The sequence below is a fragment of the Amblyomma mixtum genome, chromosome 6, assembly GCF_055824585.1.
Source record: "Amblyomma mixtum isolate Tamu chromosome 6, ASM5582458v1, whole genome shotgun sequence".
Taxonomy (NCBI): Eukaryota; Metazoa; Arthropoda; class Arachnida; order Ixodida; family Ixodidae; genus Amblyomma; species Amblyomma mixtum.
The window spans coordinates 93,684,372-93,707,984 of NC_143017.1; the positions used below are offsets into that span (position 1 = coordinate 93,684,372).

The 23,613-nt window shown below is 47.3% G+C and overlaps 2 protein-coding genes across 2 annotated transcripts in view; both read right to left on the reverse strand.

Annotated features, from left to right (window-relative positions):
• The window catches only part of LOC149339719 (cytochrome P450 3A24-like), a 33,643-nt gene extending 10,390 nt beyond the window's left edge, over positions 1-23,253 (reverse strand). The window contains exons 1-6 of the mRNA XM_089548400.1: positions 22,956-23,253; positions 16,699-16,795; positions 16,236-16,288; positions 15,778-15,874; positions 13,065-13,181; positions 8,042-8,130 (exon numbers count right to left, since the gene is read on the reverse strand). Of these exons, the coding sequence (XP_089404526.1) occupies positions 8,042-8,130; positions 13,065-13,181; positions 15,778-15,874; positions 16,236-16,288; positions 16,699-16,795; positions 22,956-23,032 (530 nt within the window). The 5' untranslated portion in view covers positions 23,033-23,253. The remainder of the gene's footprint in view (positions 1-8,041; positions 8,131-13,064; positions 13,182-15,777; positions 15,875-16,235; positions 16,289-16,698; positions 16,796-22,955) is intronic.
• LOC149339720 (uncharacterized) lies at positions 9,460-12,411 on the reverse strand. Its single transcript, XM_089548396.1, has 4 exons — positions 10,546-12,411; positions 10,288-10,423; positions 9,985-10,221; positions 9,460-9,924 (listed from the first exon to the last, which is right to left on the reverse strand). Exons 1-4 carry the CDS (start codon positions 12,141-12,143, stop codon positions 9,508-9,510), a joined length of 2,388 nt encoding a protein of 795 aa, XP_089404522.1. The 5' UTR covers positions 12,144-12,411; the 3' UTR covers positions 9,460-9,507.
• Positions 23,254-23,613: the final 360 nt, after the last annotated feature.

Here is a 23,613-nt window from a genome sequence, read left to right on the forward strand (position 1 = left end):
TGTATGCGCTATCACAGAATTTTTTTTTATTTTTCACACGTATTCCTTTAACAAAGACTCCACTAACAGTTCTTGACAGTCATGAAGGAAGCTTTGTGGTCGGAGAAATAGACTGATATATGTTCGACTTGGTACACCAATGCTTGATTCTCAAAGACGAGATCTATACAAGTGCCTCGCGAGGTTGTCACAGCCGTGGGACGCGTTACGAGCGAGAGGAACGGGATGTTCTCCCGCATAAGTGTTAGGAAATTGCTGTTTGTCTTTATGTCAACATTAAAGTCCCCCACTACAAACATCGGTGTGGATCGATGGACGGTTAATGCGAGTTGCAGGAAGTGCACGACGTCTTTCGTGAGTGCGGTAGGGGCGAAGTAGGCAGCTACTACCAGCAAGCCGTTGGGCAACTTTGCGGCGCACAGTTCGCCAACTTCATGTGACGTGCCAAACATTTCGACTGGTATTGCAGAGAGACCTGTGCGCAAGTAGATAGCGACTCCCGCCGCTCTGTAGTGGTCTCTGCGAGCACCACAGCAGTATAGGAAATCTATGATTTCGAGAGGCTCTTCGGGATCCATCCAGGTTTCAGCAAAGCAAAGTACAGAGGAATGGCGCAGAATGTGATCGTGGTGTACGTCCTTGGCATGTGCGGCAAGGGAGCGTACGTTAAGAATGTGGTTGTGAATGATGAATCAAGTGCTGCCAGCGAATGACGCGTCCATTGGCTGTCTGCGTGTGTTACTGATGTGTGGTTAACATGTTAAGCTTCGCCTGTAAGAGTGGAACGCGACAGCGTCTTGCAACGCTGCCAGGGAGTCCACAGAACGCCATCGCCAATTCGGCTGTACGCCTTGCTGGACGGTAAATTTATTTTTTGAGGAAAGGAAATGTATCTCTCTCGCATATCTGGGTGGACACCTGCACCTCGCCGTAATGGAAAGGGGGAAGATGGGAGTGAACGAAGACGCCGTATTAGCTAGACGCGCCTTTGTTCATTCCAAACCATTCAGCTGGCATTACGGAGTGGCTAGCGTGCTCGTATCGCACTCCGGAGACCCTGGTTCGATTCCCCAACTCGACCAATTTCGTTCTCGGTTTTATTGATTTATGCGGTCTAACTAGAAAGGTGAATTAGGCTATTTCATATTTATATTATTGCATTTCTATCCATCGTGTTCTGTCATTAACCTGTCAATTGTTGGAACTGTCTAGGATGTTCGACACAACGTATATGAAACGAGCAACGTCTTACTGAGTGGGGAAGTGCGTGGTGGTGGAGGGAACGCGGCTTCGTACTTTTTTTCAGCAGCGTCTCCTTCCGCGGACGCTGTTGTCGCTGCGGCGCGCGTCTTTCTTTTCTTTTCTTCTGACCTCTTCATTCTCCTCTATATTAATTAGGCTAATTGATTAATTAAGCAATTAACTAAACTCAGTCCAACTTAGTTGCAGCATCACTATACGATCCCTTTGATTGGTTGCATGGTTACTAGCCAAAGTACAATTGGCCCCATTTGAAATTCGCGCACTGTGACGTCACGAGCATTTCGACCAATTGAAAAGCGTGACATTGGGGGCGGAGCTGGTTACGAGGCCGACGCCGACGCCGACGCCGACGACGACGCGAAACCCAGGAACGGACGCCAAAGAGCTGCGCTCTAAAATTACGTCGAGAGGAGGCTGTATGCGCTGCCGTGAGCCGAGGGCGCTGCTGCTGTTACATGGAAGCTGCTGCTGCTGAGATCAAAGTGAGAAAAAGGACGGAAGTGCACGGGCCTGTCGACTGTCACCAACTGGGCTGCTGTCAATGCAGCGTGAGGACAGAAGGTTTCGTTTGGTTTATTGGGGTTTAACGTCCCAAAGCGACTCAGGCTATGAGGGACGCCGTAGTGAAGGGCACCGGAAATTTTGACCACGTGGGTTTCTTTAACGTGCACTGACATCGCACAGTACACGGACCTCTAGAATTTCGCCTCCATGGAAATTCAGCCGCCGGGGCCGGGATCGAACCCGCGTCTTTCGGGTCAGCAGCCGAACGCCGTAACCACTGAGCCAACGCGGAGGGGCGTGAGGACAGAAGGGAGTTGATAGAAATAGATGCACAAAATTAAATGAGGACAGAAGGGAGTTGATAGAAATAGATGCATAAGAATAAATAAATGAATGAAATCTTTATTAAAAAGGGGGGGGGGGGTAACCAGCCATTGTGGAATTAGGGGAGGTGTGGGTGTGGGTGCAGAAGCAACTTCTACTGCGTCCTTTTCGTAACATCAGAGCTGCGCGTCGCATGACAGTCGACCTCTCCGGCACTACTAGAAGCAGGCCGCTCTCACTACTGTACGTCGCGATTGCATGTTAAGGCGGAAGCCTTTAATGTCTCGTCGTTGTAAGCAGCAGTTGTCGACAGAAAATGTCACGCTTTTCAATTGGTGGAAACGGTCGTGACGTCACAGTGCGCGAATTTCAAACGGGGCCAATTGCACTTTGGCTAGTAACCATGCAACCAATTAAAGGGATCGTATTTGTGATGCTCCAAGTAAGTGGGACTGAGCTTAGTTAATTGCTTAATTACCCAATTAGCCTAATTAGCTTTACTAGTCAGGCCACATAAATAAATAAAACCGATTAAGAAATTGGTCGAGCTCAGGAATCGAACCCCGGTCTTCGGCGTGAGAGACGAGCATGCTATCCACTCCCAATCTCCGCCATGCCAGCTCGATGGTTTGGAAAGAACAAAGGCGCGTCTAGTGAATACGGTGTCTTCACTCACTCTCATACTCCTCCATTCCCTTCCCGCGAGGTTTAGGTGTCCACCGAAAAATGAGACACAGATACATTTCCTTTCCTCAAAAACCAATTTACCGACGAGCGAGGCGTAGAACCGAATGGGCGATGGCGTTCTATGGACTCCTTGGCAGCGTTGCAAGACACTCTCGCGTTCCACTCTTAGGGGCGAAGCTTAACATCTTAACCACACATCAGTGACCATACTTTAGGTCAAAAAAGTGCCCTCCTGAATATTGACGGGTGTCCACCGAGACATGTGAGACAGTTACTGCGTAATTTCCTTTCCTCAAATACAATTTTCATTTTCTTCATTACGGCTCCTCTTTATCTATCTTCTTTCACTCCCACATCCTCCCTTTCTCTACCGTGCGGTTCAGGTGTCCACCGAGATGACAGAGAATTACTGCGCCATTTCCTTTCCTCAAAAAGCGTTGCGTTCAAAGGGCAAGGCATCGCGCCGAACGGGTGGTGGCGTTCCGTGGGCTCCCTGGCAGCGCTACAACGCGCTGTCGCGTTCCACTCCTAAAGGCGGAGCTTAAGCGTCATTAATTAGCAGTTAATTAGTATTCAGGCATTAATCAGTAATTAACAATTAATTAGTGATTTGCCATCACTTAGTAATTAGTACTCAATTATATGTGACGCCACCAGTGCCACAGAAACAGCGAAGGTGGTGCGGAAAACGCTTCCGCCTCTACCCACTTTAGACAAAGTGCCCCCTGAATTTTGTGCTGCGTTACCTGATCGTATCTCGTGTTCTAAGGTGGTGATGTCGTCACGTGGTATGTGCTGAATTTTGCATCCCCCTAGCAACAAAGATGGGCAGGTCGGTATGAGATGGTTTAGGTATCCTCTACAGAAAAGAACAGGTGCGCCTCAGCAACCACGTTCGCCCGAGCAATTGCTGCAGTAACAGATGCCCCCTCTACGCGCCAGTCATCTGGCATGCAGGTTTAAAAAGCTTAGGCAAAGGGCACTCTCTCATATAATAGCTTGCAATTAGGGCGGTACTAACAAAAGCAGCGTTGCTAAACACTGGCGCTAATTTCGTATGCAGTAAAGGAAGGGACGAAAGCAACGATTTCTATAAATTATATCGTAGAAGAGAGAACTTTTTTTCCGCTTATGAATGCACATTATCTTCACGAGATACCCGTGAAGAGGATCTTTGGAAACATTGCTGGTTTTTATTGTTTTGGAAAGCGCAAAGTGGCGTAACTTGTGATCTGTGCTGACAAACATGTCTATACTAACGCTAGCGTTCTCGTTCTTTGCACCTTGACCGACATCACCTGGAACGAGTGATAACATTGCAAAGTAAATTCAAAGAAAAACAAATGCTAACATCGAGGCATTGAGGAAATGCGAGTATTGTAAGAGACATGTCACACACGCTACGTCATCGCTGCTGCCATGCCGGCGCTTACAAGGGGCGTAACGGAAACAGCATATAAAGATTTCTTAATTTGCCACCTTCCTTGTGCTTTTACTTGTTTGTCGATAAAATGATAATACTGATCAGTACGCAAGCATTCCTGCGGTGGGGTAATGTAGGCGTAGCACGGATAATACCCCAAATTGTCATACGTTTTACGCATTCTGTCAGTCAGTGCTGTTGTGCATGTTATGCCGTATTCCTCACTGCTTTTTATTTTCTTCTGTATCTAAACTTTTCACTGGCCATCGTGGTGTGAAGAAAAGGCATACACAATTTCCTAATAGAGATCACCAAATACGTTATGCATATCATGCGAAGCATAACTCGTTCGTAACGAAAACATTCCATGATACTTCACAATAATGATAACCCAGATAGCAAATAAAGTGCGAGGCACTAACTCTTCTCTCGTGTTTCAGGTGCCTGCATTGTCGCTCAAACTGTTGTCCTACGCCGCGAACCTGTGAACAGATCATTCCTCTTGACATACGTCTCCCCTTTAGTCCGCTATTCCTATTCGTGAGATCAGCATGTACAGGTCCACCGCATGGACCAGTAGGTGCATGCGGTAGGTAGTCAGAATGTATCTTCTTCCTGTGGCGCCGAATGTAGCTTCGTTTTCATACGTTTCAGGAATACTGTCGGATGCAGCCATCACTGTAGTGGCTAGGATAACGGGATGTGGAAAGGTCGTTGTTGTCATTTTTTGCTTTGTTCATAGAGTAGTAGATAACTATCAAGAGAGCTTACCGAAATGTCTGCTACCGTGGTTAGCAAAAATGTGGAGAGGGTGGAGTGGGAGAGGGGCCATTGCTGTTGCTGTAAAGCACGAAAAACGTATTCTGGTATATGGTTTATGGGATTTAATGTCCCAAACCGACTCAAGCTATGAGGGACGCAGTAGTGAAGGACTCTGGAAATTGCAACCACCTGTGGTTCTTTAACGTGCCCTGACATCTCACAGTACATGGGCCTCGAGAATTTTTCCTCCATCCAAACTCGACCACCGCGGCCGGGATCGAACCCGCGTCCTTCGAGTTAGCAGCCGAACGGGATAACCACTGAGCCACCGCGGCAGCACAAACTAAGTATTCGTTACGCCTCGCCGTGCGGCAGCCCGGATGGCAACTGTGCGCGCAGGTCAACTGACATTTTATTACTCTAGCCATCGCAATCTTCCTCTAATTCGTCTTCAGTACACGTAACAACGAAGGTTGTACCCGCGATGGTGGAAACATTTTCTGACTGAAAATAAGCATTCAGAAGCCTATTTATCCAACCACGAAAACGGAACCGAAACTTAAATCAAAAGTAGAAATGATATCCTGGAGGCCGAACTCACGGAGTGACAGATCTCCGGCTGATGCGCCCCCGTGCATTCGCCTTCACCGCAATGTTGTTTTCGACCGCACTACTTCGCCGCAGTGTGTCAGGGAGCAGCCTGATGGCAGCGCCCAATCCACAGTCATTAAGCATTAACTGCAGTTGGGAGAGAACTAATTAGGGATAGTTGGAGAAGTCATTGTTATTGAGGAGAGAGAAAGGAGCAAGATGTTTTCTTTACTGGTGCTTGCTTCTTCGGCGAGTGTATTTATGAAGGTACATTCTGGTTTCATGCAGGCATGCATTCAATGGCTACATGTTCGCCTCTACGGCAGTAAGTTTTACTCGGAATCTAGCCTTTGCTTTATAGGCCCGCGGTGCCTCTAATCACTAGGCTATGTCCACTTTGTTTTTTCTTTAGCCAGGCGCAATCAGTTTTATCGAGTTGATTTTTCCCAACGCTCGCGAAATGAGATCGAGTGAGATTCCTCCCAAAAATGAAGCTAATAGGCTATCTCTCCGAACGTACCTGAGCGAGAGGGTATGCGTCACGCGGAGGAGCTAACGCTTCGTGCATCGGCGGACGCTTCTACTGCCACGGCCGGTCAGACGAAGCGCGATCGCCTTTACATGCGATTGACGAAAGCTTCGAATAGCCTTGGCGCAGCAAAACAGCAGCTTCGGAAGCTGCAGAAAAAAAAGCAGCATTGTATGCATTTGTTCCTAATGCAAAACAGTACATTGGTTAAAAGTAAACCTGCAAATTTTTCTTCGCACCACTTGGCCACCAGAAAACCTTAAAGCAACCCTTGCGTTTCACAGAAAAATTATAAATACCCTATCGCAATAGACGTTCGTAATAATAGTGCATATATGAAGCCATAAGAACCCACAGTTACTTGTATTATTTTCACAAGTTTGGTTTATTGGTTTATTTTTTTTATTTTTTTATTTTTTTTTTTATTTAGCAATACTGTAAGCCTTTGACAGGCCTGTACAGGCATTGGGGTTTTTAACGTCCAGAAGGAACTCAGGCTATGAGGGACGCAATGAAGGGCTCCGGAAATTTCGACCACCTGGGGTTCTTTAACGTGCACTGACATCGCACAGCACACAGGCCTCCAGAATTTCGCCTTCACCGAAATTCGGCCGCCACGGCCGGGACCAAACCCGCGTCTTTTGGGTCTGCAGCAGAGCGCCGTGACTACTGGGCCACCGCGGCGGGGCCGTCACAATAAGTATCCAGTACTCAATATGATAAAGCAGCCATTTTTTGCTATTGGCAGAGTGTTTCTTATTGTCCAACCCATGTTGTCTTTATAGTACTCTTTGCTGTGATTTTTGGCAATTTGCACACTTGACCGCAATTCTTGAAGAAAAATAGTTATTGCACAGTTTTCTATACTAAATTTTCTGAGCCACTGGTATAAACTTCAAGTATGACCGAGAAAAAAATTTTTTTTTGTTCGTTTAAGAGAATAAAGGCGTTTCTCAGGCGCGAAAAACGCCGGTAGCTTGGTCTCCCTCGGCTTTAAAAAGAATGAAAATTAAAAACTACAGAGAATGCTTACTACATTCGAATCGGACCAAAAGCACGGATTTGTGCTGCGTAGAAAGCGACGGTGAGCAGGCAGTGCCGCGGAACGGAGGAGACGGAAGTTGATTAAGACGACGCTCTGCAATGCAAAGCGCGAGAGTGTGGTGCAGTTTAACACGAGGCTTGTTGGCTGCGACAATATCCCAGAGATCTCGCTGAGCGGCCCAAAAAGGAGATCTGTTCGCGCAGCTTCGGGTTCGACTGCCAGTCTTGGATATTGGTTCAATTTCTCTTTCTCTTTTTCGTGGCGTGACCTCTAACACAGCTGAAGGCCAAAACTAGGCACACGGCGATCGAAGCACGGGATCCTGTAGTGAAGCTTTCGCTTCAGAAGAGACCCAAACAGAATGGCACCCCTCAAGTGAAAGCTTTCATTACTTAGGGCGTAAATGTATATAAGCTTTCAGCATGAACAGGTCCTCAGTAATGACGCGAAGGACTAGACAGTTCAGAGGCCAATGCGCGGTTTGGAGATAAAACTGTTCAAACAAATATTTAGTTAGATGATCCTTTCACCAACCTTTAATCACACATACGAGCACTTCCGCCTTCTTACGCGAGCTGCTGTCGTCCCCAAGCAGCTATAAGTATACCAACGATACTGTTTTCTTTTCGATATCAATGGGCGCTTCTAATCTACCAGATAATGATCAAGAATGTGCAACCTTCCACAGTCACTGATTAAAACTGCTCTGCTCGCAGGTAGGCAAAGTGAGACCAAGAGGTGAAATCTCACAATCCGCCTCAGGTTCAGCTGCGTCAATAAATATTTCGCCTACATGTGCGCTCATGTGCATGGACATTTCGTCCTAATATTTTCTATGTGAGCAAGACTTAGTATTACTAATGTCAGTTTTTGTTCACGGCGTCTAACTGAATTAAAAAAAGCACCTTCTTACAGTTTCAAATCGATGTCTTCTTCTCTCGACGCGGCACCTTTTAAGTGCTCCGTTGTCACTAAGGCGCAATCTTCAATCAAGGAAATCATCTGCGTATAATCAAACAAAAATGAGAGCCAGAGCGCAGATTATTGAAACTAAATACGGGAAAACTGCGCATCAATTCATCGAAACACAGCTAAATCAGTAGCAATTTTATTTTGTACTGCGAAGACTCCCTAGAACCTGCACAGCTTTCTGTTGTAGCCGTGTGAATGCGCTTTGGTGGAGGGTAATGTGTAATTAATTCCTTAATTCTAGTCTACTTTATCTCATAGGACTCCCCTGTAAATACTCTAACACACTGAAATTTTAGCAAATGTCACGTAGGACTGTGAACTAGCTTCAGTGTTAATATGAATTTGTTCGATGGCAGCCAAGTGCATGTGACCTGACAATTGTTAATCCTAACCCTAAAATACGCACTGCTGTGACGAATTAGTTCAGGCACGGCCGCTCGATCCCTCCTTGGGAGCGGCCTGCCGAAAGCGCCTCCCGGCCTGTGATGGCGGAAGTACCAGCTTGCGCCGCTGCGGCAGCCGTGGCGCTGGCTATCGGTGAAGGAGTAGAAGCGCTGGCGGCGCGGTGTGCGCATTTCTAACGGAATCGTTGCCTGAAGTTTTGTGGTGTATGCACTGCCCCTCGCGGTATGCACTGGGCCTCGGAGCCCTGTGAGTTAGGGCTCCGAAATCTAATAAAAATTACATTTCGATCTACTGGTTCTTTATCCTGTAGTATTCATAATGGTATAATTAGGGAACGGGGTGGCCGGGTATAATTTCACACCTTTGGAAACGCAAATAAAATGATCACGGTTGCATACGCGGATGTTTGTCGATATCCGCGTGGTCGGTAAATTTCGCAGCACACAAAGCTATGCAGAACACGCAACTGAGATTGCCATAACGACTAATGACATTATTTTGTCCACGCATGCTCAACTCATGGCCTTTGTTCACGGCAAAGACGCAGTTATTACTTTTTTCGAAGAAAGTGCGCCCTCAGATAACTAGAATTTTTTTTTTACTCAGTATTGTTGATGTATATAAAAGACGGCGAGCAGTAACGATTTTTCGTACATTTCCGCTTATGCAGGACATAAAGACATGTTGTAACGTGACGGCGAGCCGAAGACTGGACTACACGGCGAGTGGCCATGGCATGATTTAATGGTGCTGGGCCTTGCGCGAGCGCTCCTGTACTCACCACTGCTCGCTCTGTAGTCTTGTAGTTTGCGACAATATTGTGAATCATGTCAAGGAGGAGGGGCTAAAGGCGAACCATGTGTCTCCTCACGAGACTTTCAGCACATCTGACAACAGCACAAGGATACTTCGTGTACCTTTGATACAGTAACAAATATACGCAGCATACAAAAATGAAAGCTAGAAACACTTTAATAAGACCACTCGTCCAACATGTGCTCTCTATAGACGCAAGACTTTTCGGGACAGAGGCTTCCGCGAAAGTTTCAGGATACTTTCCAGCGAGCTATTCACGTCTCCTGCCCAGTTGGCTAGGAGTGGCCTCAACAGCTTCTTAACAAAGATCTCACAAAGTTCTTCACAGTGTTGTGGGTATATGCAGTCTTTGCACCACATCACAGGGCAGTCCTTCAAGCGAGGAAGCACGGCATTGGAAAGAAGTTTGGAAATACGTGCACAGCGACGAAGCTTTGCTGACATAAGGGCCCTCTCGACGAACGTGCAGATGAGCTTGCACAGCCACACAGCTTCAGGGCGCGCATAACTCAGACCTCCTTGGTCAAGGCCGGACACGAACTTGTATGCTCCGTCACGTGAAGGCTTTCCTTTAAGCAGCAGCTTACACTCAGGGCATGTGACCTGAAAAAGTAATCACGCGCGTAATTTACCGCCGCTTGGTTTCAAAATAAATATGCTTACCTTTCTTTCACAAACAAAGACAAGGTAGCCAGCCAAGTACGTGAGTGGCGCGAACTCAATTTCCGAAGGTACTTCGTCGTACTTCATGACGTGCTGAATTTTCCAAAGCACAGCCAGGGCATCTTCTGGAATTGCTGGATTTTTCACTTCGCAGGTGACGTTCGCACATCTCAGTGCCGCTTGGCACTCTGAGCTGGAAGGTGCATTTCCATGCCTGGCAGCCTCCAAGATGCCTACCTGCAAAATAACGTTTTCACCCGTTCGTGAAAAAAGTATTCAGTCTGATTACAATATCTGACTTGCCTTAAGCAACTTTTCCGCCGTGAAGACAGCTGTTCTGGCGTCTACTCGGTCGTTGCCACCGTTGAACTGGCGGAAGCAACTGAACAGGGACTCAACTGGGTCACTGTTAAAGGGCCGGGTGAGCACGTACTTGAAGCTAAAAAAAACGACAATTAAATGAGAACATCAAAGGCTAGTACTGAGCCCGTTTTTTTTTTCTTGAGCCATGGACTAAACGGCTACAATTAAATAAGCAAGTTTAGTGAAATTTATACTTGCCCGAGATCCGTCAGCAGATACTCGACCACAGCGACTGTTGATCTCGTCGTCATGACAGTGGCTTCATAAGTCTCCTTAGTGAGGAACTTCGCACGAGACTCCCCACTTCGGACTTTGATGTTTTCAAGGAAGCTGATAAAGTCGACCTCAAGCCAGGTTAGCCGATCGTCATCTGCTTCGACGAATGGTGTTTGCCTTGACTTCCAAGTGGAGATGTCGTGAAGGTCGTACCACATACTTATTGCCTTCATAAATGCGATGGTCGATCCGCAGTCGCGGAATTCTGATGCTTTTTCGTGTGAGTGAGGATGCTCCTGAAGGTACTCCAAGGTGTTGATTACGACAGGTGAAAATATTAATGTTGCGCGGCATACCTTCATTTTTTCTAGATTGTTTGGCTGCACGTGAGCTCGGCTTAATAATCGCACCGGCTTGACCAACAACTGTTCCTGAATCTCATATAAAGTGTGGAGGAAAAAACCACCTCTAATGGGCTCTGCACCATCAAACATCTCTCTTTCCAGCAGGTTGGTTCTCAGGTTCTTGATGAGATGATTGGGATCAAATGAGAGGAACAGAGGGTCACCTTCGCGTACTGGATGACGAACAACAGGTTGGAGTGTATTGTCCTCGGACATGTCGCGGAACATTGCGGTGTTGGTCTGGTGGTTGTCGGTGACAACACGAACAATGCGGATTCCTGCCTCTGCAACCGCCTTGATGACACTTAGCGTCATAGTGAGGAGCTGGTCATGCTTGAGGTTTCTTGTAAAAAAGTAACCGACCGGAATAACATAGGGTGTGGACAGCCCTCTTACAACAAAACAAAGGAGTCTAGTGGCCACTTCACTAGCACCTTTTCTAGCCTCGCATACAGTGTCAACCAGCCCAAATATTTTGTCTACCTGACGATCATAAATTACTTTCTGCTGGATCGACATTTCGTCAATGATGAGGCTGCAGTATGTTTCTTTTTCCGATTTCATACCTTCCCTCTCTACCTGCAGTCGTTCCTTGATGAGGCTCGTGACTCCGGTCTCTCCCGTAGACGACCCAACAAACTTCTGCAGCGTGCTTCGGCACGGCAGTTTCAGAAGCTTTCTTCCGCGCACCAAGTCGTATCCTTTGGAGGACGTCGCTTTCCATAATATACACTCTCTCAATGTTGGCTCGTCCCAAGCTGGTCTTGCTTTGTCAAAGTTCATGACCTGTTCCAAGACAAATTTAGCAGTCTTGTCACCGTCTGCTGCAGCCTTGGACATGTTCACTGCGGCCTGCACAGCTCGGTCATCTTCATAACGTTTCAATCGTTGGCGGACTTCGTCATAACTTTCTTGCAGCTTTTGCAGTCGCTCATTAAGTCTTCGGGTTTGCATTTCAAAGCGATGAGCTTTTCTTTTAGTCTCGTCGAAAAATCCTGTCAAATTGAATGACGTCTGACATTCTCCGTCTTTACACTCCTTTATCCGACATACCTCTACACCAATGCAATCGTCCGAAGAATGGCTTTCTGCTACATCTGACTGGACTCTGAAACTTTCGCTTCCGCCGTGTTCAGTGCTGAAATCTGAGTGTGCAGATTTCTCTTCCGCATTCATTCCTCTCGATTTACCTTCTAAAGTGCCGGTCGTCTGAGATATGAGAACGTCAGGCTGCGCACGACAAAGCGTTCTCCGCTTCTTTGAAGTCACCGGCTGTTTGTATGTGGGATAGAAGGGAAAATTCGTCGGAACCGCCGTCGGCCTGAGCAACTTGCGCTTCGTTCCTTGTCGATAATCCTCCTGATTGAAATGCAGTGAGCATACAACTGCTCTGGAACTCGGTTGCCACTGGCTGCCCTTGTCACCACCTTGCCGCGAGATGTTGCGTAACCACTCCTCACGAAGGTTTGCATTGGACGGTAGTTCATGGTAACAAAGTTCCGGGTTTCTTGCAGCATTTGATAGGCAGCGCGGCACACAACAGTTTTTAGGCATTATCGAAAACCCCTTAGAGGATCTGGCAAAAAACGTAGCTTACGCAATCGTCGTAGGAGCACGTGCGACAGAGCTTGCCGAGGAGCATTCTTTCGCTCGACGAAAGCGTACGACAAGGCACCGCGTTTACGGTTATTCGCCAGTGTTGTGCGCAGCTACACTCAGAAAAAGAGTTCACATTGCTTGTTTTCGACGCACGCACCTGAGCGCAGTGAAGTTCGAACAGGAACACCACGTAAACTCAAGAGAAAACACACAAAGCCTCAGCTTCCGAGCCTCCGACCGCGCCGGCCTGCCGGGAGCGTTTCACCGATGCTTGGCGCCCCTAGCGGCCGAAATGGCAATTAGCCGCATCACACACTCCTCTTTGTCTGCTCCGCGACTCGGCAGGCCGCTCCCAAGGAGGGAGATCGAGCGGCCGTGGTTCAGGCGTCTTGAAGTCGTTTTTCGGAATTTCGGTCATGAACTACTGATGAGTTTAATATAAAAGATAGCTATATTTGCCCGTTGTGCTAGAGGTGAAAGTTTCAGAATTCCGGTCACCTTCTTTAGCGCCCCAGTAGAATAAGCCGGAATCGAAGCAGGGCGAACCTTCTGCCATATTTTCACGTCAGCCATACTCATCACGTTGTCCAGGAGGGGCTCATTGAAGTCGGCTGTCTGTCAAGATGAAAAGCGAGAGAGCGACAAGATCAGGGGTAAGCACTAAGCCACTACTCATTACTAATGAGCGAAATATACCTGGGGGCTTGCAAATTGTACTTTCCCCGAACTAAATCGAATACGAATAGCCTACCTTTGCTACCAAATCGAATACGAATTGTTAAGCTAAAAACCGAATCGAATACGAACAGAATAGTGAGAGACCAAAATGGAATGCGAATCGAATATTTTTGCGAATATTTGCTACTTGAGCTAGTATTCAATGAGAAATTGTGAGAAACAGCGAAGCGCTGCTTTCGCAGTTATAGCTGCATCTGTTGAAGATGCAACACTGATCACCATTTGCGCGGTCGCAACATGACGTCTGTGTATTATGTTTATAATTGTCATGTCGAGATCATAGTAAACGTATTTTTTGCTGGTGATAACTCAACATAATAAACTAGCGGCACACTTCTCTGCATGAGACGGACGAGAGTTATGTATGAGGCATGGCCTCCGAAGTCGGGCATAAAGGCTGGGTTTGCTTATTCGAACTTCGAGCGAATTAATCGTTAAGCGTTCGAAAGTTCGTGGACATATTCGATTCATTCCAGTAATTCATTCGAATAATCGAATAGAAGGATATTTTTTCTGGTATCCTTCAGTTTCAAATATTCGCACACCCCTAAATATATCTTGATCCGCAAGGCCTCAGCGACTTCTGCCGCAAGGCTGAAGCCTATTTAAGGCAATAGATAATTCGCATTTAAGAAGACAGACTCTCCCAACTTTGAAAGGACTCTTGTGCAGCTTCATTTCAGCGGGCAGCCGAAGTGCTGTGAGCAGACTTTTGCGGTGCGGCTGATGGCTTCAGTTTCATTTTCATGGAGACTCTACGGGCCCCAGTGCGTATCGAGTACCTGGTCCCGTATCCCAATTTGCACTCGTTTCGAAAACCTCCCTTCCGGCGACACATGACTGGCCGAAAGGCAGGCTTGCGATAGGGACGCAAGTTGGGATACGGGGACTTATTTAGCACTTCTTCACGAAGAGAGGCACTTCAGAGCATCCTGCATATTGCGCACGCTACTTGAATATCTGGCACATCAACGCGTGCACGGCGCTGATATATGAATGGACGAGCTTCAGAATATGCAAGGCAGAGATTGTTGGGTGGAAAGGGATAGTGGGTCTAACGTGCATACCTTGCTGACGTGTGGAGTCATATTGGCAGCGGGAAGAATGTGACAGAAGAGGGAAAGGAGCTGAGGCGCTGTCCTCAAAGTTCGCTGAGTGCAGCAGCACATTTTAAAGCGTTAGCTTTACTTGCCCCATTCAACCTGGCAGGTGCCAGTTCAATTAATGATTGGTCGCGCGAGGTTTCTCAGGGCAACCTGGATGACACAAGTCCTACCGGTGGCAGCACCTACCATCCAAGAGCAGGGGCGCACCGCTTAAGCGCTGCATCACTGGGACAGGAGTGGTATGAGGACTCCCATGGAGCTATGAATGTTAAGCACAGAAGGACCAATTGTGCATATATGGGCGGCAACTTATTAGCTATCGCGTCATACCATTAAGGTGGAGCGCAGGCCGCGGTGCGGCGGCGACTGCCTTGACTAAGTTATCCCGCTGATCAGAAGAGGAGCGGCGGCTACGTAGAGCCATGCAGAGGCAGAATTGTCAGGGTTACATGACGCCGCAGCGCGCGGCGACTGCGTTCTTAAAGCAAGTGGGTGTCTTTTCATACGTATGCAGTCTTAAGTGTGTCTGTAGATACTTTTTTGCTTTGTTTTTCGCGTCAGTGCTGCGTTCAGCGAAGATTCGTCATCTTTGTGACAGCGTATGCCAGTTAGACGGCCTAGAAAGACGCATAGATGGGGACGGGTGGTCACTCCGGACGTATGGCCGTGCTAGACATATTGGTACATGTAAGCGTTGTACGGAAGTCTAAGTGATTTCCTTTATAATAAACTCTGACAGAAATTCGATCAGTTTAGCTCGACTATTTTAGAAATGGCCACTGTAGCAAACTTCACTGTGAGAGGCTATGTCCGACGATAAATACGACTGTTCTTTGGGACCAGTTCTAGCGGCGATAAAGATGTCGTCACAGCACGCTGGTGGGATGCGACAAGTATTATGGGGTGGTGTAAGAACACTGAAGATTTTGGCCTGACGTCTTTTGCGGCCCATTAAAGGACAAAAGCTGGACAAGTAACGATAAAAGTACAGCCAGTAGAACACTACGCAAAACACGCTACCTGTGCACCAGCGTAAGAACAAAAATAAGCACCATTAATACAACGACGGCAGGAAGAATTCTACCGCTAAGAATCAAAAAGTTTTGATCCAGGACTAATCATCAAAACTCGAGGTAGGCACGTCTAATCATCAAAGAGGTGGCTAAACTTGAGCCCAATACACCTTCAAATCATATATGGGGAAGTAAATTGTTTTCCAGCAAAGCTTAGCCACGTTGGATATTTCGGAAACACTGAGGTGTCACTTCTTAAATGCAAGTTCAATTTCTCCTTGAGAATATTCTCACTTTCAAGAAAGTATACGAGGCCAGAACAGAAGCAATCGCCATTTTTCAGGTCGTACCCACCCTTCGGTTCGGAAGAGACTTGAAATCCTTGACTAAGACATCCTTTACGAGTTTAGGATCTACGACAAACAGGACAGCCTTGCCCATCTCGAAAACACTGCGAGCAAAAAGAAGGTATCATAGACAACGGGAAGAAATTTTGTAATATGACAACTTTCTCTCGGACCACAAATCCATGGTCGTACATTGATTCACTGTTAATATCATTTTATCGGCGTAACTTTCAGCCGTTTATTCCTGAACATTCTCTTTCCATTTCGTTTCTGTTTCGTCACAACATATATCCCTTCTGTGGCGTTCGACTGGTCAAAAAGAGATGTGTTGGCGCTTTCAAAGCTCAACGACAAAATCTACAAGGATAAGTTTCTTTGTCAGTGCCACTGCAAAAGAATTTATCCTGCATTGAGGAAACATTCTGAGAAAGCAATAGAATTAGGGTGTATAAGCGACAAACTCACCCGAAAAGCTGCCCATATTTCTTATATCTTGCAGCATCCATCTCGTGCAGTGGCTAGAAGTAAAATGTTGAAATACACAACTGCACTAGTGATATAAACAATGTAGAGGCGCGGCCATAAATAAACGGAGCACGTTATTGCGCTCGAAGTGCAATCACGCTTCCTCCATTTGGTAATGAAGAAGCGTTATTTGTCTACAAGAAAGCCCACCAACTTCCTCTGCCCGCATGCGCGTACCACAGCTGGAAATTTCAGTTAGGTGACGTGTGAAAAATATTCGAAGACAGTTGCGTGCTCCGTTTACTTTTGTCCGCGCCTGTGCTTCCTTATCGCTTCGGAAACCCTAAGCCTAATCTGTGGAAGAACAACAAAGGAAGTTTTCTTTCTGAGCACACTAACTTTCCCCCCATTTACTATTGCTGATATATGCCCTCTTCAGAGAATTGCATTCCACTCAACTCACCGTGAACAATAGTTTGAAAGTGGAGCCAAAGAAAACGCTGAATGGCTCGGACACAACGTTCTGGTTTTTCCAGTAGTTGCGTTTCCGTGATGCGTACCTTGAACAAAAAAAAAGGAGGAAAACAGGCAAGCTTAGTGACGGCTGGTCTTAGTGACGCCTGTTCATCGTCTTCCTTATTTATCAGTGATGAATAAACTTTTCGCGTGTGGCAATTACGTGTATCAACATGTTTTCAGGTACTGTTCGGATATGCCGCCATAGAGATCCAACTGTACTGACTGCATTCCGCTGGTCATATTCCCGGTCTGCTGATCGTACCTTGAGTACGATGCATCCATTAATTTAAACAGGCGTGGCTTGTAATAAGTTAGCATGTAGCTCGGCACAAATTTTTCGTAAAAATGGAATAAAATTCCAGAACTGAGCGAATGCTGCTTTTTTCCCATCTGCTAGAGCTATGCGTTATTCCCAAACATCACAGCGTTAAAAAAAGAAAACATTACCTGCCTTTCCTCCCTGATGCCTTCGTGAGGCAAACGCGAGCACCGCAGAAATTCTCGTCAAGGTGACAGAAATGCGTCCCGAACAGAACAATGCGTTTGCAATCAGTATTGATGGTAAGTAGAGCAAGCTTGATTGAAGCCGTCGGGAGTACAGGCTAGGGTGCGGTCGTACAACATTGTGATGAACTGCGTGAACAAGACAGGACACTATGAAGAAGAATATGGACCCTCGCCAATGCCTTTCCTTCTAATTTATTGTCCTGTTCTGTTCTCGCCGTTACAATAACAAGTAATGATGACGTTACAGCTGGATGTACGAAAGGCGCAGGATAGGCTATAGCAACCGAAGTTTTCGACTACCAGTTCCAGTCGGCGCCACGGACCCCGCACACCTCTGTACTGTTTGCTACTTAATATGGTTAGCTCCTGGTTGATTTTAATTAATGTTCCAACTTTCGGGTAGTGATTTATGGCTTGTGCATGTACAGAGCGCGCTGCAGTGACAACACCAGCTACGAGAGCTACCTCATTTATAGCCGCATATCCTCATCCCTACTGGAACAAGAAATCCGGTGGGTATCCTGTTCGGCCTTATTACGGCTACTCATACAGCATATTCAGCCCGCGGTCTTCCTGCCAACGTTGTCAATTCCGTTGCTTCATGTGTTACCTGTCAACGCTGTAAACGGTCGACGTCACCTCTTGCATGCTCCAACCTCTTCCTTGCCCCTTCACCCTTTCCCAAGTCATCGCCATTGACTTTTATGGACGTCTGCAGTTGACACAAGCGGGCAATCGTCGGATTGTCACTGGCGTGGAGCACCCCACCAGATACGCTGAAACTACTGCACCTCCTTCCGGCTACGCTACAGATCGCTCACCTTTTCTTACATGCCATTCTTCTGCACCACGGAGCCCCTCGCATCCTTTTCAGCCACCATAGCAAGCCTTTTCTCGCCGCCTTCCTGGAGCAAGTTCTCCCATGCTTCGAAAACCGCCCACAAAACAACATCCACCTATCACATCCAAACCAATTGCCGCTTTCATTAGGCCCTTTTGGACATGCTTTCCACTTACATTCAATCTGACCACACCGAGTGGGACTAACCCATTCCATCCTTGACTTTGCCTGCAATATCCCCGCGGAACGAGCAACCAGATACGGTCCTTATTTCTTTGTGCATGACCGTCTGCCTGCTTTAGTCATGGAAGTATGCTTCTTTTCTGCCCCCGTGCCCTAATTAGCATCTTCTCACGAACTATTTACATCCCGCATTGCCCCCTACCGTGAACCTGCCCTATTGAACATGGAATCCAACCAGGTCTCTCGGAAACAATTGTGTCTCGATCCACCCTGCACTTTCTTTCTCCCCTGGTGGCGTGGTTTTTCTGTGGACACCAGCGCGCACACCATGGTTGCGTGAAATGTTTCTTAGCACTTTATTAGTTCCTACACAATGCTCGAACAGACAACTCCTGTGAACTGACTTGTTGCTCCCGCCACTCCTGTTAGACCACCGCTGTTGTGGTCTTTGTCCGTCGGCGGCATCACTACAACTGGCGACCAGGATGGTCGCTTTCGTCTGGGGGAAAATTTGTGGTACCGTTGTACATCGACTTCATCTTGAACTGCCACTATTCATCATCATCCTCTTCCATCTTCGTCTTCGAGGATAACACTATACCTGTGGGTGGTTATAAAGCCTGCTCTGGGGATTTTTGGCCTCAGAATATACACTTTCCTTTATCTCTGGACATATATGCTCGATATTTGCTCGGAAAACCTTGACTAGTTAAAAATGTTAAAATTTACAAGCCCCATGGCCGCTCTTGTCGAGGGGAAAATTAGTGGGAGCGCTGTGCGCCAACCTCCTCTTCAACTGCCAACATTCATCATCATCCTCTCCCATCTTCGCCTTCGAGGATAACACTCTTCCTGCGGGTGGATATAAAGCCTGCTCCGGGATTTCTCCGTCTAAGAATATACCTTTCTTTTACCTCTGGACATATATGCTCATCGACCGGTGCTTATCGACGCATGTACAGTGCGGCCCGGTCGCGTGTTCGCCAAATGCAGCCGGTACAGCCAGCGATGACAGCGCCGCCCACCGGCAGGTAGCAGCCACATTAAGGCTGGTTATAAATATTCATTCAGAACGACGGCTTGACATCGCCGCTATGGCGCAGTGGATTAGAGGCACGTGTTGCGTATGGAAGGTCGGCTGTTCGACTCCGCTCTCTGTACTGTATTTTTATTGTTTTTTTTTAATTTCATTTTTTTTCCATTTTTCCCTTTTAGGTCGCAAATCGTGATGCTTAGTGGCATATAACGCGTTTAAGAGGATTTATTATCCCTTTTAGGTAAGCCGTTGTGACAATCTTCAGTCACCGTGATCAATTCACCGTAGTTTCAAGCCTTGTGGCTGTACAGCCTGCAGTTGGCGAATACGCGGCCCGGTCAATGACGTATGTGCTTACGTTCTTGCGCAGACAACAAAGACTGACGAGAAAGCGCTGGGCGCACGCCGTCATGTGCTAGTCCTCGTTGTTTGCGCTGGAACATGCTTGATGATAGATTATTAAATATTACAGATGTGCACCAACATTTGTGCGGTCTTTACATGCTTTTAAACGATTTTATCGTACTACACGTGGTTGCCTGCAAGAGTGATTCCACAGATGGGCAATAAAGTTTTCCTCGCATGAGGATGTTGTCTCTTTTGGACCTGATTTCTGCTCTTCTAGCGTATAGATATAACTGCCCACGAGCAAAATGAACCTTGTCCTTTGTCAGTCCTCTCTGCGCTATGGGACCAGATAGAGACCGATCTCCAAGGAAATACCACAGACCTCCGTGGGAGACGGAAAACCCATCCAGAGTAGCGTGTATAGGACGTCCCAAAAAGATTGCAAGATCTCCTAGGGACATCTAATGTCTTCCATGACAACGCACGAATGTGCGGTGGACGTCAGTGACGTCACCTGAAGTTTTTTTCGGCTCGCCTACCTCGCATGCGGCATAAAAATTCTCTGTGAAACCTGCAGAACGCGCGTATCATGTGTAGCAATACTGAACTTGCTATAAGTTGTGCGCGGATGAAATTAAGAAGTCTGTGGGAATACGGTAGCTGCAGCTGGCAAAGGACAGGGTTAATTGGAGAGACACGGGAGAGGCATAGCCCCGCAGTGGGCGTAGTCAGGCTGCTGCGGCTGATGATGATAAGTGCGTGCTTCCTTAACTAGTCAGAACGGCACTCCATGAGCACGAAAAAAAAGCACTTTGACGGGGCGGGCTTTAGGGGGACCACTGTGGCTCACTCCATCTATAAATGGGAAAGCTCAGCAAGCGATGGCGACAGGTGATATGCGAGATACGCACCAATGGAGATGGGCTTCCGTTCGGTGCCTGCGCACTCCGGCTCAGTAAACACTTCCGTACTATGCCACCCTGTTCAGCTTGTAAAGGAGCAAACTATGCAAGCTAACATTTCTTCTGCAAGTTTTTGAGCACCCACCGCTGAAGTGCAGTGGAACTGGAGATCAGGCTGCCCGCATACGGCTGGACACGCATTTTACCCTGCAGTTCGCACGCCCGTAGATCGCTATAGATGCTGTGATCCCTCTGGTACCGACAGGGAGGTTGTTCTCTTTTTAATCGCGAAAGCAATATCCCAAGGGTAAACCCCGAGCCAGATCATAGGGTGTTTCTGGGTTTGGGATGTTTAAGGGCGTGTGCTGATTGAAAGAAGGAAATAAAAATAAAACAAATATCTGTTACGGGGATTCCAACCCGTGCCGGCACGAACAGATGAGCTTCGCTGGCTACTGCGTGAGAGCACCAGACTATCGCCGCAGCCGAACACGCGTCCTGTTAAACTGCGACACGCTCTCGCGCTGTGTATTGCAAGTCGTCGTCTTTATCAACTTCCATTTGTTGCGCGAAGACATAGAGAATTCTCTGTCTTCATCGTCGTGCTTATTGTTCATGCAAATCTGCTTTCGGACGTTTATATATGGAGGCAAAAATTCTGTCATTTTTTTTTTTTAGTCTTGGCACTGTAAAAGCGATGTCTTCACTATGGCGGTGCAGCGCCAACGCGGATGACCTAGTAGCCACGCTTCCCGAGGCGAAGGCAGATCGTGGGGGAGCAGCGATGTCACAAACCGGAAGCGTGTACCGCCAGCCGTGTCTGATTGGCTAATTACTGGAGGCACTTCAGGGTGATGGACAATTATATTTTCGAAAGGAAGAACCGAGGGATGAGGCAAGAGACACGGGCAAAAAATCCGCCCGACTGTGCCATTCCTCGCTTCCGGCCTTCGCTTGGTGCTATGCGGGAAATTTCGCGTACATATACCTCAGCCTTAAAAACACTTGGTGTGCAGCGTCACCGAATAGGAGCCGCATGGCTGTAGCAGAGCCCTGCGCTAACGATGGCCGTCTAGTAATTCGCAAAATTCAGTTCACAACATCTTAAAGATCAACGTCAGAGCAGCCCCGGTACAACCCAAGCCTTTCGAGCAGATTAGTTAGCAGTGCTCATGGTGCTCCAACATTACGTGCCAAAAACGAAAAACAAAAAAACACTTAATTTTAATATTATAACTGTACAGAGAGAGAAACGTGGCAGACCGAGATTCCTCTACTACCTTAATACCCTCTTAGTGATCGCAAGTTTAGAGAATACCTTTACGTTCTTAACTGGATCTCGTAGAGTTTCGGGTCTTTATGAACCTGCGCCCTGCATATAGTAGCACTTTCTATTTGACTAATGCTAATGTATTTTACACAATACATCAGGTCTCTGCAGATCTGGGAAATTTTGAAGGTTCAGTAAGACAGAATCAACGAGCGGTACTCACGTACTTTATCTTGGGGAAGAGAAAAAAGTGGTAGGGTTTTAACGTAGTTAAACCGAGTAGACGTGCAAAAGCAGGTATTTCGCCGTTGGCTCATGGTTTCGCTTTACTAGGTCGTCAGCACGTCTGGCGACGATAATGAACTCAGGTTAAGCTCTGATCCAGGTTCATCTGATATCTTCGCGCCGCAAACGGAAATTAATGAAAACGACGATGTGCAATGCACAGCCCGGGAGTGTGCTGGGGTTTAACACGAGGCGTTATCGGCTGCGGTGTTAGCTTAGTTCTTGCGTGCAGTGGTCAGCGAAGCTGATCTGTCGCGCCGCACTGCTTCAAAACCGAACTGCGGCAATATTTACTCTATTTCTGCATGGGCTGTTGCTATGCTAAGTTCAGAGAAGGTCACCCTCAAGGCACCCTCGCATTACCTACAGCTGGTGTGACGCTCCTCCGAACTAACCCGAGCTTAGCCGAGTTGCTCCGAGGCTTGACAGAAGATTCTTCGTTGGGACCGCGGTACATACGCAACAATTGTGGGCAAAAGCATTTTTCAGCGGGAAACCTTTTCTGAACGCATAATGTGAGATTTCACTGTAACAGTCACTCTCCGCTTATCATCCGACGGCAGTCTTGAATTTTTTTTTTCTATTAACATGTTTGTAATCGTCAAAAGCTTTCCTTATTGGATTTCTATGGGAGTCCTAATTGTTCGATGCGCCATCGATGGAAACACTATAAAAGAAAGTTTTTGCCGCATATCCCAGGAATGGATATTTCTCTAAGAGGATATTACAATTTTCCAATTTTGAAAATTTTTGCCCGAAATCGCTGGACATGTGCTCTCGCACTAAAAGGATATATAAATATGTCGCCATGCCGTGAAGTGGTACTCACAGATAGATCAGGACGAAAAGGATGCCTGCCACCAAGGCTGTGATGGTCCACGCCTGCCAACCGAAGTGCACCGCCATCAGGAGTCCGACAATGGGTCACGCTTCGTGCAGTACTGATGGGCGTTGACGCTGCGCGCGAAACGCTTGGTTGTTCAGCAAACCACGGACGCCAACGTGGACATAGCAACAGTCGAATCGATACGAAAAGAGCAACTTGCAAACCGCCGACGGAGAAGCGCCAATATGCGTGCACGTGCACCGAAATAATCAATGAAATCTCACACGACGGATCAGCTGGAGGCTGAGCATACGATATTTGTTTACGGGCGAACCCTCTCGGACTGAGGGGCGGAAAGCGCGGGCGCTGAATGGGAGAGTGCGAGTCGGAAGCCTCGTCCTCAGCTTTCTAAGTGGGTCAACGCGGCCCGGTCTTATCCGTCCTGATGGAGTGGACATACGCCGATTGTCACTTTGATGTTGTTCGCCGAAAAACTTCACTGCCGGAATTGAAAGAAAACTTGCATCCTACCTTTTCTGTACGGGCTCGAGAGTAGAGTTGTGGGCCAGTTCCCGCATAAATTAACCGGAAGGACGGAGAGAAACGCGCACAAGAGGAGCAAATGATACGTTTCGGGCAGTAGTGGCTAAAAGTGTCAGAG